General features: G+C 44.7%; 1 protein-coding gene across 1 annotated transcript in view; it reads right to left on the reverse strand.

Moving 5' to 3' along the window:
• LOC144129545 (uncharacterized) overlaps positions 1 to 14,574 on the reverse strand; it is a 46,988-nt gene that overhangs the window by 4,386 nt on the left and 28,028 nt on the right. The window contains exons 6-7 of the mRNA XM_077663692.1: positions 10,399 to 10,531; positions 8,962 to 9,141 (exon numbers count right to left, since the gene is read on the reverse strand). Of these exons, the coding sequence (XP_077519818.1) occupies positions 8,962 to 9,141; positions 10,399 to 10,531 (313 nt within the window). The remainder of the gene's footprint in view (positions 1 to 8,961; positions 9,142 to 10,398; positions 10,532 to 14,574) is intronic.

Genomic DNA, 14,574 nt, shown 5'->3' on the forward strand with positions numbered 1-14,574 from the left:
AAACTCGATATTAACAACAAGAAGAAGACAGATATAATTCAAAATTACTGCAAGCAAGGGCGCAGTTTTTTCTTCATATTTCGTACGCGCGGTACTAAATTGAATTCCATTTTCATGTTGCAACACGACGTTGTGAGGAAAGCCAGAAAAAAAGTTGTACAAACAGCTTGAAAGATCCTCAATTGCTCTTTACACAACAGCATTGACGGTAGCGTGGATCCTTCCCTCCTGCCATGAAGAGCACGCTTGATCAGAGAAAGAGCGTACAGCACTAGGTGCATGCATGGATTCGATACTCTGGTCAAGCTATGTATACAGGTGCGAAATTTACATGTTTGGTTGGTTCCGACTGGCTTGTTCCCAAAGTTGCACAAATCGCTTTATCGCGGCGCAAGCTGTTGCTGCTTGCAACAACGATAATAAACTCAGACGGCCTGAAGCGTTTTCAGCACACTGCCGGACGTACTTTCTAATAAATGCATCCTTCCTTCACAATAATATAGATACATAATCCAGTTTTTGAACAAACTTTAGTCACCGCGGGTATCGATTGCACGGATCCTGAAACAATACAACATTCGCACCTCAGTTTTTTATATGTAGTTTGTAATCACAAAGATTCATTAACGCACGTAACATGCGGGCGAGATCGCACATCAGAAAGAAACAGCGCGTAGGACTTTGCGAAAGCTCCATGGTCGAGAGTTCTCAAGTTCTTCGAAATTAATTGAAGACAGAAAAACTCAACTGAACACGTGGAAAACTAACGAGTAAGCGGCGTGTATGGCTCTTTGAGTGCACTTAGTTCGCGATAGCACGAGCGATCGAGGTTTGTAGAAGGAGCGCACTGAATGTCCATGACCACGCTTTGCAGGCAAATTATTGAACACGCTTCTCAGTGCCTGGACTACATGCTGGAACAACACAGGACTAGGCTGGCTGAAGAAATTTGCCTCCTGTATTACGTTGTCAAAGTACGCGTCGATATGATCACATCCGCCTATGCGCTATCGGATGAAGAGCTGGTAATTGCACGAAATGGGCTCCCAATTTTGATCAGAGAGAATAGATACTCTGACCCGTATCTTAATTTAAACGCATATAAAACTTTGGGAAAATCTGCGCAGAAGGCGAAAGCTACTCACTGGACGGGGTGTTGACACATATACCTCTCGTGCACATTTGATGTTATTAAAACGCTGGCACAGAGCACAAAAAAAAATAAAACGGCGAGGACCTGAAACGTAACTGTTTTCCGCACGCGTCTTAGCGCCCTCACAAAGTGTACGACGTAGCGCAACAGCGCATTAGCATCCATTTCTAATGAAGTGCAGCCGTTTTCGGGTTCGAACCAGGGAACTCCGGCCACTGATCTGGAGTTCCTGGGTACGAACCCAACCGCGGCGGCTGCGTTTTTATGGAAGAAAAACGCTAAGGCGCCCGTATGCTGTGCGACGTCAGTGCACGTTAAAGGTCCCCAGGTGGTCGAAATTATTCCGGAGCCCTCCACTACTGCATCTATTTCTTATTTTCCTCTTTAACTCCCTTTTTATCCCCTCCCTTACGGCGCGGTTCAGGTGTCCAACGATATACGGGACAGATACTGCGCCATTTCCTTCCCCCAAAATCAATTATTATTATTATTATTATTATTATTATTATTATTATTATTATTATTATTATTATTATTATTATTATTATTATTATTATTAGCCGTTTTAGCACAACGCTGGGCAGCGGTTTCGCTTTCTCTACAGTACCAACATGGCGGGCCTAGTTCCTAGATCGCCACGAGATGGCGCTGCGCATTTCGCATATCCAGGGTGCCTCGATGGGCCAGCGCCGCTTTCAGGGTGAAGACAGCGCTCTCGACTGGAGCATGTTGGGTCCCACTCTCCCGTTCAGCTGCACTGAGCGCAATGCGGCGGCGCGCCGTTTCGAAGAGAAAACTGCTGCTGCCTCGTGAAATTCATGATATGTGGTGTTCTACTGAGGCAGAGTGGTACCAGAGATTGTTTGAATCGTGAACCAGAGGTAGTTACTCTAAAGTATACTATCTTTCGCAGCTAATCTGCCGAGAAAGTCGGCGCCTAATGAACAGTTGGCGCACTCATGCGTGTCGGTTCTCTTCGGTAGCTTTCATTTTGATCTGTTTTCCTTCATAATAACATTCTTACAACTTGCGTAGCATATTCCACTGCAATCTCTTGACTCGGATACCCTACATATCAATAACTTTTCCAACAATCAGGGTTACTTATTTCGAGCCATGAAATCAATGCGAAAAGGTTGGCTACTAATTTAAATATTTTTGAGGATGAAAAGATAAATTGTGCATTATACCTCCGTCCCCAGCAGAAATAGCTCTGAAAAACAAGCGTTTCGCATGCCTTACCTCTCATACTTGGAGGTTAACTCATAGGCAGGCAGTCTGGTTTGACCTGCGATTAGCAATTTTTTCTGCGCGCGCTGTCACGATTCAATGCACATGGTAACTGCCCTAGAAACGCGGACAAAGATAGAAGGACACCAAGAACGCTAACAGTGTTAGCGTTCGTGGTGTCCTTCTATCTTTGTCCGTGTCTCTAGTGCAGTTACCATGTGCATTGAATCTAAAGATCACCAACTAGCCCAGCTGTCTGCTTTAAACGCAGTCACGAGCAAAGCCAAATAGCCAGCGCACTTTAATAGTATAGGCAGAACACCCAGGAACACAAAAGTCTCTCATAACTTGGTCTCTGACTGCTGCATCGCACACACTTGGTCTCTGACTGCTGCATCGCACACACTACGAGCTAACTTCAAGCAAAGGGGCGTGGCCGGTTTTCGCCTCGGTTTTGCAAGTTCTCTGCGTTCTCCGCCGCCTTTCTTCTTCCGATTAGAAGCACGTCGTCGTCTTTACGCGTCGCGGCTTTTCTTCTCCCGATTACAGCCGCCTCGGTACACATCGCACATTCTGCACCACGCTGTCAAAAGTCGTATGTTTTGTCCACCAGACCACAAGCGCTTGCACTAGGCCAAGACCAAGAAAGCCAAGAGCATAGGCCAAGAAAGCTGCAAGGCGAGTGTTGACACCTGCCAGGCTACATCAAAATTTTGCGAGCGGCTTCTTCACAACCTGATCACAAAGATGTTTCCCAATAAGGCAGCCGTATTATTAAGGCACTCTTGAGTGTAAGCAATGATGTGAAGCTCTCGTATCAGAGTTTTGTTCAGTTTATTATTGGTTTTATCTTAATGCCACGAAGGCATTATTACCTCTCTCCTCTCTCTACTTCTTTGCGCCAGCTCACTACGAAAATCCTGGCGCCAAACCTATCTTCTGTGCGTCAGTAAACAAAGAAGCCGCGGCGGCGTGACGCGAACGAAAGGCGGCTTTTTCCCCCAGTAATGGTTTATTAAATTATTTTCCTTCCCTTTCGTATCGCTTTTAAAAAAAACCACAACAGGGAAAGAGAGGTTCTTTTCATTGCCTTCACGCAACCACGTCAGTAAAATTCGTCATGCGTGTTTCTGGGCAAGCATCCTATAGATTACTGATATTTTTTCCTCTTTCGATGACAACAGCAGCCGGGATGAAAGCTTGTCAGTCGTGTTCACTAGACCGCGTCTTCCTGCGTGCTTTACCTCAAACGTGGTTTTAGAACTAGCCCAGACTCGTTCCTTAATGTTAGATCTATCGCCTTGCCCGACGACTATCGAGTGAGACAGCAAGCAAGCGTCTCTTAGCAACTGGAGCAGACGGTTCCGCAGAAGGGTTTCGATCCCGGCAGCGGTGGCCGAAATTATTCCGGAGCACTCCACTACGGCACCTCTTTCTCTCTTTATGCTTTCACTCCATCCTTCCTCCCTTCACTTAATTACCGGGCGGCTCGGGTGTCCATCGAGATATGCGAGACAATTACTGCGCCATTTCCTTTCCTCAAAAATCAATTCTCAATTTTTTTCTTGTGTTTCTCCGGCTCCTCTTTCTTAGTTTACTCTGGTAGGGACAATGGGATTGAAAATATGTAGTTATCAGGGGCTGATTTTGTGAGGTCTCTCAGTGAATCAGTAGCTTTTGATGATTTTTCTTCGTGTTTTGAAAGGAAAAATAAATTATGTCCTCGTATAAAGCGACTGAGTCACTACGAATTAGGAAGACGTCGTCGCATCGCATCACGAGTCTGCGTGTAGTCCACACCATTCAAAAAGAAACGCCAACAACTGAGTTAATTTGTTGTGGCAGAAGACACTGGGAAGCAGTTCAGAAAATATTACCATTTGGTTTCAGACGTGTCTTCAGCTTTTCACTCCAGAGCAGTGAGGCGACAGATTAATTGGAAGAGAAATCTGACATTATTACGTAGAATTTTTCACACACGGTGCAGCAGCAAGACAGAGGCACTGACAAAGAAAATGTTGGAAAAGTGGATGTTGACTACGCAAAAATATTATGCTTGGCAGGTCATGCATGCTCCGCGCTGCTTGTATACAAGGGAAACTTGGAGCCTTGTGAACAGTCTTTAAGTTCAAAAGAACAAAAACAGGATTATTATATGGAATTCGGTGACCCTAATATAGTCCATATTATCATTCTCAAGGAACACCAAATAACTGCGGCCCCTTTAAAGTGCAGCCGTTGACTGGTAAACACAGCAGTCCGTCATATCCTTACGAATATCGTGTAGTCGGAGCGAGTGCATCATGCATAAAATACGCTCGAAACTGCAAAAACACTACTGCCACGAGTGAAACAAGCATGTACTGTCTATTTCCAGATCTGTAGCATTATTGCAGTCGCCACGCGGCCGCACAGAAACCGCGCTAGACGCATAGCGCATTGCACACAACTGACGCATGGGACCCAACCTGCTGCTGCGAGGGGGAAACGGCGGCGCGGGGTAGTACAAAGGGTGTCCCCACATTGATAGCGGAGGCGAGCGGGCATCCAGGCACCCTACGCATATCGTCTATTACTGGGGAATCGTGGCATTAAATGAGGCAACTGAAATTAACGCACTGATTAACCAAAGTTCAGGCATTCTCATTCAAAGTGGCGAGCTTTTATTTAGGCGGAAGCCGAGCTGTATTCTGCGCACATGAACTGTCAGAGCTTTAACAATATTTCTTTTTGTCATCATTTCATGAATATACAACGTTTTTAAGGACGTGTTAAGAATGGGGTTGCTCAGTACCTGAAAGCGCTAGCTCCATGAACACTTGCACCGTACGCGTCAGCCAAAGCCATTCCGCGCATGCTCGCGGCGCGAGACGTGGGCAGCGTGAGCTCCGGACCTGTCCCTGCCAGATTTTTGGCGCTCGCGGTGGCTCGTCGGAAGTGGTAACCGGCTTAAACAATCGGATAACCGCGGGGCTCTCGGTGACTCTTCGTGGCTGAAAGCTCTTTTAGGTTCCCCAGCTTTGCTTGGAATCCGTTCAGCTCCCCACCCTCTCTTGTTCACGGCTTGGCATTCTTTCCGTCAGCTCGAGAGGGGGAGCGAGCCAGCACCGCGAGTACGGAGATGTATGCCCCTTTTCTACGGCCGTCTCTGCGCAGTGCTGGGCGCGCCTCGCGTATATGCGCATACGCCTAGGAAGTGTTCATCGAGCTGCCGCCTCAGGTTAGAAGCCTACGGCATCTGCGGCTCGTTTCCCCCTTCCCCATTGAAGATGAGCATCCAACGTGCCCAAATCGGCCACTTGCCGAACGTTAACTGTATTTAATAACCTCACCCCACCGACGGGGTCCCCCTTTCTCCTATCCTTCGCTCTAACCTCAACGTGCCCCCCGTTCTCAAGAACATACACCCTGAGCGGGACAGGGACCGCAGAGTAGCAAGGGCTCGAGCCCTCCACAAACAGTATGGCGATGACCATGAGGTGGTCTACGTGGACGCAGCGGAGTACACGTCAGACTCCCGTATGGCCCTGGCGGTAGGCGACAGTCAAGCAAAGCTTCTGACCTCTAGCTCAAGCATCACCAATTCTACCACAGAGGCAGAAGAGGCAGCCATCGCACTTGCTTTCATTTCTACATCTGCCACAAGAATTATCTCTCAATCTAAATCTGCCATTCTCAACAATACCTATGGCTACATATCCCGCACTGCTACTCGTTTACAACGCTTCTGGCAGCCCCGGCACCCTATAACCCTCATCGGGACGCCAGCACATGCCGGCCTCTCTGGCAACGAGGAGGCTCATTCCTTAGCCCGAGGGCTCACATTCCGGGCGAGAGTCAAGCGCCTTGTATGGGCCGAGGAGCGCCTGCTCTCCTTCCGTGATATTCTCTCGTACTACCGGGAACAACGAAGGGAGTACGCACACCCAGCCCCATGCCTGACCATAGCGCAGGCCGCACACTCGAGACGACTACAAACTCGGACTGCTCCATACCCCATACTACTACATGCTCGATACCCAGACCAATTCCCCTCGCCATGGAAACTCTGCGGAAAAACCGGGAGAGTTTCTACACACCCTGCTCACATGCCCCACCTTCCCTCATCCCCCATCCCCGACCGTGGCGGAGCCCTACTGGGAGAGACTTATGACCGAAACTTTTCCTCAAGACCAGCGCCGGTTCATCTCCAGCTTTACCAGGGCTATCCTTCGCTTTGTAGGGGTGCCTCCTCAAGTGAGGGGGCATCCAATTGCCATGTAGGGGGCTTCGCCCCACCATTTACGTCATCGTTGGCAATAAATGTTTCCACCACCACCACGAGTGAAAGGGAGCGGAGAGGGGGAGAGTGAATACTGAGGAAGTTGGCGCGGAAAAACGAGGACAAGCGAGACGAACAAAGACGTCTTTGTCTACGCTTGTCCTTGTTTTTCCGCACCAACTTCTTCAGCATGAACTTTAACTAACTAGCCCAACTTTCTGCTCTCCTGAGGGAGAGATTGAACTCACGTCAAGGGACGAAGATTAAGGAAAGCCCAGCGAAACGCAGCGGCGAAACACTGACTTTGTAATTCGACTAAACTCTCCCTGCACGCTCCCGGAAGTGCGAGGTCCACAGAGTCGGGGTCTGGCAAGCCCTGGGCTCCGCCCAATTGCATTTACTTTGCCATGCCACGGTTATTGGTTGAAACTGGGTGAAAGTAAAAATTCTAAAGCTCCGCCCACCTACCGAAGGTTTTAAAAGGGTGAACAAAGAAGTAGGGAGAGAGCGCAGAGTCTCAGTCTCGGCCGCTTTGCAACCGCCTTGTATCTTGTACCACGCTTGATAAACCAGTGTTGTTAAGAAGTTAGAATGAATGCCCTGACCGGCAACGCATCGCAGGACGAACATACGAAGACGCGAAGTGCTCTTCCCGATACTTCGCCAAGATAGTCGCTGTGCGCAGTCACCGGCCAATGCGCCATCGTTATCCGTCGATCTCGACGAGTATCCGAACTGTCTAAACCGGCCACTTCCCGAACATTAACTGTATCTAAGAATAAGAGATAAAAAAATCGCTAGACTTCAGAGCAATCCCGCGAAGTGCAAGGCCGGTAATTCTTTAGATGAAAAAAAAAGACATTCCACACAAACAGTTCTAAAAGTTTTGAGGCGAAATGCATGACAATTTGGCAATGTTGTTTTGTGGTTATGGTTTGAGCATTGCAATAAAATGGCGCCGCGATGGCTCAGTGGTTATGGTGCTCGGCTGCCGCCATAAATATATAGTTATGGTATTGTTATTGTATCGTATAGTTATAATTATATAGTTATCGTGGTGATATATAGTTATGAAGACGCGGGCCACGGCGGTCGAATAATAATAATAATAATAATAATAATTGGTTTTAGTGGGAAAGGAAATGGCGCAGTATCTGTCTCATATATCTTTGGACACCTGAACCGCGCCGTAAGGGAAGGGATAAAGGAGGGAGTGAAAGAAGAAAGGAATAAAGAGGTGCCGTAGTGGAGGGCTCCGGAATAATTTCGACCACCTGGGGATCTTTACCGTGCACTGACATCGCACAGCACACGGGCGCCTCAGCGTCTTTCCTCCATAAAAATTTCGACGGAGGTGGAATTCTAGAGGCCCGTGTTGTGTGCGATGCCAGTGCATGTTAAAAACCCCCGGCGGTCGAAATTTCCCGAGCCCTTCACTACGGCGTCTCTCACAGGCTGAGTAGCTTTGCGACGTTAAACCCCCATAGTAGTAGTACTTGTAGTAGTAGTAGTAGTAGTAGTAGTAGTAGTAGTAGTAGTAGTAGTAGTAGCAGTAGTAGTAGCAGTAGTAGTAGTAGTAGTAGTAGTAGTAGTAGTAGTAGTAGTAATAGCAGCAGCAGTAGTAGTAGTAGTAAAGTAGTTACTACTACTACTCTACTACTACTAATACTACTAGTGGTGGTTTATTAAAACAGTAATAAAAAGGAAGGATAAGATTTTTACTATCCGAGCGTCTGTCATCGATACTGAAGCACCTGAGCTGGGGCAGCCAAAATAGAGGATAGCAGGCAGAATGGAGAAATGAAATGAAAGAGGTGAGGGGATAGGAAGAGAGGATAGGGGGAGAGGTAATATGCACAAACTATTTACACACACTCGCACATCTCTATGTTGACTACACCCAGAGTGGGGCGCCCAGTTGATCGCCCCCATAGACCATAAAAATAAAATTCGTACTGTTGTTTCATAGTTCTCATCTGAACATTAAAATGCTATTGCCAACCCATCATAAGCATAATGCTTCTTCAATGTAAAAGTAATTCCAATGAGGGAACATATAACGCTATTAAGTTTAAGCGTTAGCAAACGTTCTAATATAACTTGTAATGTCACTGCATCTTATGGAACACTTTTGAAACATTAAACCAATGATGGGTGCTGCCTGTGAAGCTTCCTTGATGTCGACGAACTCCGAGCTTAATTTGCGTGTGGAATCAATGTTCTTGTGCCTTAAATGATAACGACATGCGCTCGTTTCTTACTGGCTGACGTACCAACATCGGCTTTAACAACTCGATGATTACGTGTCGATGCTCACCTCAGTATAGGCACCGAAGTACTTCACGGACGTATTCTTCGTGCAGGGTGCCATGATCGTTTGCGTGGCTGTAAACGGCAGCTTGAGAGTCCATCGCCCTTTCATGCCTACAGACGTCAGCCAGTTGACTTTGTCGGAATCAGGATTTTTGAGTTTTTCCATGACTTCGGGCGAGGTGCTCTGATGCCAAAAAAAGAAATTAAGAGCTAGAGACATGGTAGGAGGCAAACAGATGAGGATGCACGGAAGTGTTGCTGAACGCCAAAACAACAGTTGAGCGCTGTCACAAATTTTTGTAGCAACAACTAATACCACCCTAGGATACTTAGCTAATTACGAAACCAAGGCAGCTGGTGCGGTTCCAGGTCAAATGGCGGAAAGGAGGGGGAAACGAGAGAGGCATGAAATTGTGGCAGTGATTGTATCTAGTGGGATAAGTTTGACCAGTTCAACACTTATACTAGCATTGCAGAGTTCAGCGCTAGGTGAGCTAATGCGACGCACCGAAACCCTCACGTTGCAGAGGCGAGTGAGGCACGCCTGGAAAACCTGAGGAGGTTGAACGTTCTATGGGACGACGTCTCTCGCATCGTGTGCCGTCAAGGCTCCCGAACTGAGCGGCTGTCAGAGTCATGATTACTCTTGAAGTTTTTAGAGGACACTGGCCTTATAAAATAGAGGTAGAGACACAATTTAAATCAGCCACTCAGGCGGAGCAATTGCCGACAGGCCCCTCTGAGGTTAATCCTGCCTGTACGTTCCCACAGCCACCACCACGACTACCGCCTTGAAAGCACAAGTGCACACATAATCCGTTGCGAGCCTTTAGTGGGCCGCAGAATAACTCGCGCAACTTTTCACAACAAGGGGCATAATTTGAACGCCGGGGATCACAGAGAATCCCAGCACTCATCGCAAGACATTACTGTTTTATGTGACCCGACAGAGAATGCACCGTTGGACATTTGTAAACATGAATAACCTGATTACACTCTCTTGCACTTTGTATATGTCATATAACTGAATTTATTTTTCCATGCAGTTTTTATTTTGGTTACAGCAGTTGAAAGACGGCTGCGGCGTCACAAGTGAGCACCAGACCGAGTGAGGCATACAAAAACTGCAATACAACAGCTTTTTTTTTCATTTGTTGCCGGTCGGGCTTCTAGAGCAGTTTAGCGTATACGAGTTTGAATGAACAAAAACGACAAAGCAGCGGTTATATGGCAGTTTTTGTGTGCCAGCGTCTTGCAACCTAATGCAAAACTGCAGAAGAAAATATTAAATTAGAAATTATGCATTCAGCTCCGATAATCCTACGCAATTATTTATGCTTAATAATATGTTACGTATCCTACCAGAGGAAAAAGAGCATTCAGAAAAATGTGGCGCTTCCGCTCGTTTAACTCTTCCGGAATCACGCCGGTGTTGACTTACGATGTCATAGGGGTAGCCGTGCGCGTGGAATGGTCGTCCGATTGCAGTCGGAGGCATGGAGTAGCAGCTCTCCCGTTCATGGTCCCCGTACTGGTAGTGGCCAAGGGAGATGAAAAGGTCGGGCTCGTACTTACTGCGTCAGACAGAAGCACGCGGGCCTCAGAAGTTGTTCCGGATGCAGTTAACAATGCGGTTGGCCCCATGATGGAGCGAACCAAATAAAATTTTGGTTCGTCTAATGTATTTATTTATAGAATAATAATACCTCAAATGCGCCAAGAAAGGAGAATTACACGAATGATGGCCTGAGAGTTCAAATGAAATGAGATTCGATAGCAGCGTTGAACCGGACCGGAGCGGTGCACTGCGTCTGCGGGCAGGCTGCTTCAGTACCAAGCAGTTTTCACGAAGAACGAGCAAAGATGCGTGGTGGTCTGCGGAGGGGCAAGGTAGAGGGGTCTGCAATGGCCAGTGCGCCTTTATAGGTGGTTATACCTATGCAAAATGACAAAAAAATATCAAGTGGTGCATGATAAAATTTCTTAAAGGCACAGCTTAAAGATGTGACGTCTGGATGTGCGATTAGTGCGGTTAACTTAGGTTTTAAATATGTTGACGCCAGAGTAATAGGAATAACAAAAAAGTTAGTGTGGCTGAGTGATTAGATGCCATTCGTTTGTTGCGGGTCCAAAATTGAACATGTGTATCCTAATTTATGCAAGAAAAATGTGAAAGGTAACGTTTTTACCAATGGAGAGGCGAGCCACCACTTGCGATGAAGGTAACCAACAGTGAGAATGGCTTTGTGTGTAATGTTTATTAAGTGTGGAGATGAGTTAAGAGTAGAATAATAAGAGTAGACTAAAGGCTGGCGCCAAGCTTACTATATAAATTTTAGAGCCAAATGGGACATATTTTGATGGTTCGCACTAATGCTGCCAATGAAAAGAGAGTAACGACCTTTTGTTGGTGTTTATGCACATTAACCATTTGTTGTACAAGGCTTCAACGTGATGAGGTTTATTTTTTATAGAGTTTAACGTCCAAAATCGACTCAAGTTTTGAGGGACGCCGTAGTGGAAGGCTCCAGGCTGTTTCGGCCACCTGGAGTTCTCTTTCTGCCCTGACATTGCACAGGCCTTACATACCTCACATGATACACAAGAAAACATCGCAGATTACGCGGGCCTCTAGCATTTCGCTTCCATTGAAATGCAACCACCGCGACTCATTTCAAAATGATGAAGGTCATCGCCATTTTTTTTTAGTAATTGAGAGCTGATGCCATCGCTACCCGATGAAGATGTAACTTTTAGTGATTAAATAATTTTCGAGAACCCTGTAGCAATAAAAGTAACACCGGACATGATTGCGTGATTGTAATGACGAAAATCTGGTAAGCCGTATCCAGATTGTATAGTAAATACACAGCAGAAACTACGGTTGAGTTCTTCGGTTGCTTGGCTGCCCGGAATCGTGTGGTACTGCAGATCGCGCAGCACGAATTCAGCGATTTGGGCTAATTGTGGTCCAGAATATTTTATCACGGTTGGTAGAAACGGTGAATAGCGAACACGGTTTGCTTTGTTAGCGAAAAATTTGAGCTCTGTTAGTCGTGAAGTAATTCCCTATGCGCACCGATTCGTTGTTTGTTTACCAGAGCGAAAAACCCTTTTCTTTTAGTTCAGGATTTCAAAATCAAATTCAAGTGAAATGAAATTTATTTTCCAGCAACTAGATGGTCGCCTGCACTAAAAGCTGTGAAAACAGCTTGACAAAGGCCAAATAAAACAATAAATAATATGGCAGCAACAAACAGAAACGAATGAAAAATTCTTGAACAATACAGAAGTAGACATAAAATAAAAATCTATGAACGCATATATTAGTATAACACAGCAGAAAGAAGTGAACGAAAGGTATGTCAATAAAAAATGCGATAGATACGGTTTAGCAATATTAAACAGTTCGTAAAGGCTTAGAAAATAACTGATGTAATTACAGATGGAGGGATACAAATTAAATTTGCACAAAGTAACTTCTCAACTCTTCTGGAGTAAATACAGCAGCGTCTTTATATAAGTTAAGAAAAAATGCAAGATTATAAGCCAAAGATTGTAGTTTGCAATTGGTTCTGAACTGTGGTAGAGACCAAGTGCCTGTACACCGAGTGTTGACAATAGTAGTACGATGCTCAAGAGCTGCAAGTTGTGCTAAGAAATTGCTCATACCTGTGGAAGAAAAGTACAATATTTGAAACAAACGAAATTCGCAGATATTGTCCCCGCGAATCATATAGAGCGACGCTATTGCACGATTATTACTCGACGTCGCTTGAAATTTTACGATGAGAGTAATAATTTTTCTTGGCAACACAACAAGTTTCTTCATATTTGTTTCAATTGTTGTTGCCCATACCGGAGTACAGTAATTTACGTGAGAAAAGAATAGAGCATAATATATTTGTAGTTAACAGGTTATGGGAAGGAATGTGAGGCCTCATGAGATTACACCGGTGACAGCAGAGAGATGTTTAGAGATGTGGGATATATGAGCATCAATTTAAGATGGAAAAAAAAGGATACGTCAAGAGTTTTATGTTCCTCAACTATTTCTATGTGCTGGTCTTGAAAAATGAGTGAATGCAGCGGATAAAATACTTTATTCTTAACACGGAAGACAACAGCTTTGGATTCAATTGTGTTAGCTTTGATTTGATTTACAGTGGTCCATGTTGACAGTTTATTAAGGATGTGGTTGTGCCTTGAGATTAGTTGGCTGATATTGCTCAGAAATAAGTAAGGTTCTACAGTGAGCGTGGACCACGAATTGAACTGAGGTGTCGATATTGACAATATAATTTATATAGGTATTGAATAAAAGGGGACACAAAATATTTCCTAGCAGTACTCCACTTCTTATTGGTAAGAGCGATGACCTTTGGTCGTTAATGCATGCACACGTGCTTAATTTCAAAGTAGGATTGTATTACAGCCAAAGGTGCGACACAAATTCCATACGATGAATGCTTATTAATGAGATTTCCATGGCATTGAAGCATGGTGATGAATGTTTTTTGTTCACAGTGATAGTGGATCCGTATGTATCTTAGTATCGACTTGCGACATTTTGTACCTTAAAAGTAATCAGTTTATACCAGACGTTCCGAGAAATCATGAAGGGGCCAGATAGAAAATTCTTCGAATGCATTGTAAGCTTCTGAAAAGTTCGCTTTGTCTTGGAGTGTCATTTTTTCTTCATTTTTTCCGGTGGATAGGAAACATGTCACTGGAAAGAACCATGAACGATAGAATGGTCACTAAGCTCCCCGGTAAACGTATCAGTGGGAAGTGCTTACCTGGCAGAAAACTGAGGATGAGGTCGAGTATATTAAATCACGTATACGGCCGCGACCAATTGGCTGTGAAATGACTATTTTCAATGTAAAGTTGATGCATATGCTTACAAATGAACTCTAAATATTATTCTTAAAAAGGTTGGGATGAGATTGGACCAGATAATTATGTCAAATTTGAAGGTTGAATGATTGTTATAAGGAATGACTATAAATCGCAAGCATTACAACATAATTTTCCCACAATTTGTAGAGAATACAAAGAAAGAGATAGGCCCGCTAAAAAAGCCTTGCGACAATTATTTATACAAAAGTAGCGTGTTTTACTTTGCCTCAGCTAAGAAGAGGTGTTTTTACATTTTTACTTTGAATATTTAGATTTTCATATTTACATGCATTTACACCACTGGCTCACCTCAGCATTTCACTGAAGGTTGAATGATTGTTATAAGGAATGACTATAAATCGCAAGCATTACAACATAATTTTCCCACAATTTATAGAGAATACAAAGAAATAGATATGCCCGCTAAAAAAGCCTTGCGACAATTATTTATACAAAAGTAGCGTGTTTTACTTTGCCTCAGCTAAGAAGAGCTGTTTTTACATTTTTACTTTGAATATTTAGATTTTCATATTTACATGCATTTACACCACTGGCTCACCTCAGCATTTCACTGAAGGTTGAATGATTGTTATAAGAAATGACTATAAATCGCAAGCATTACAACATAATTTTCCCACAATTTATAGAGAATACAAAGAAATAGATAGGCCCGCTAAAAAAGCCTTGCGACAATTATTCATACAAAAATAGCGTG

The sequence above is a fragment of the Amblyomma americanum genome, chromosome 4 (assembly GCF_052857255.1).
Source record: "Amblyomma americanum isolate KBUSLIRL-KWMA chromosome 4, ASM5285725v1, whole genome shotgun sequence".
NCBI lineage: Eukaryota > Metazoa > Arthropoda > Arachnida > Ixodida > Ixodidae > Amblyomma > Amblyomma americanum.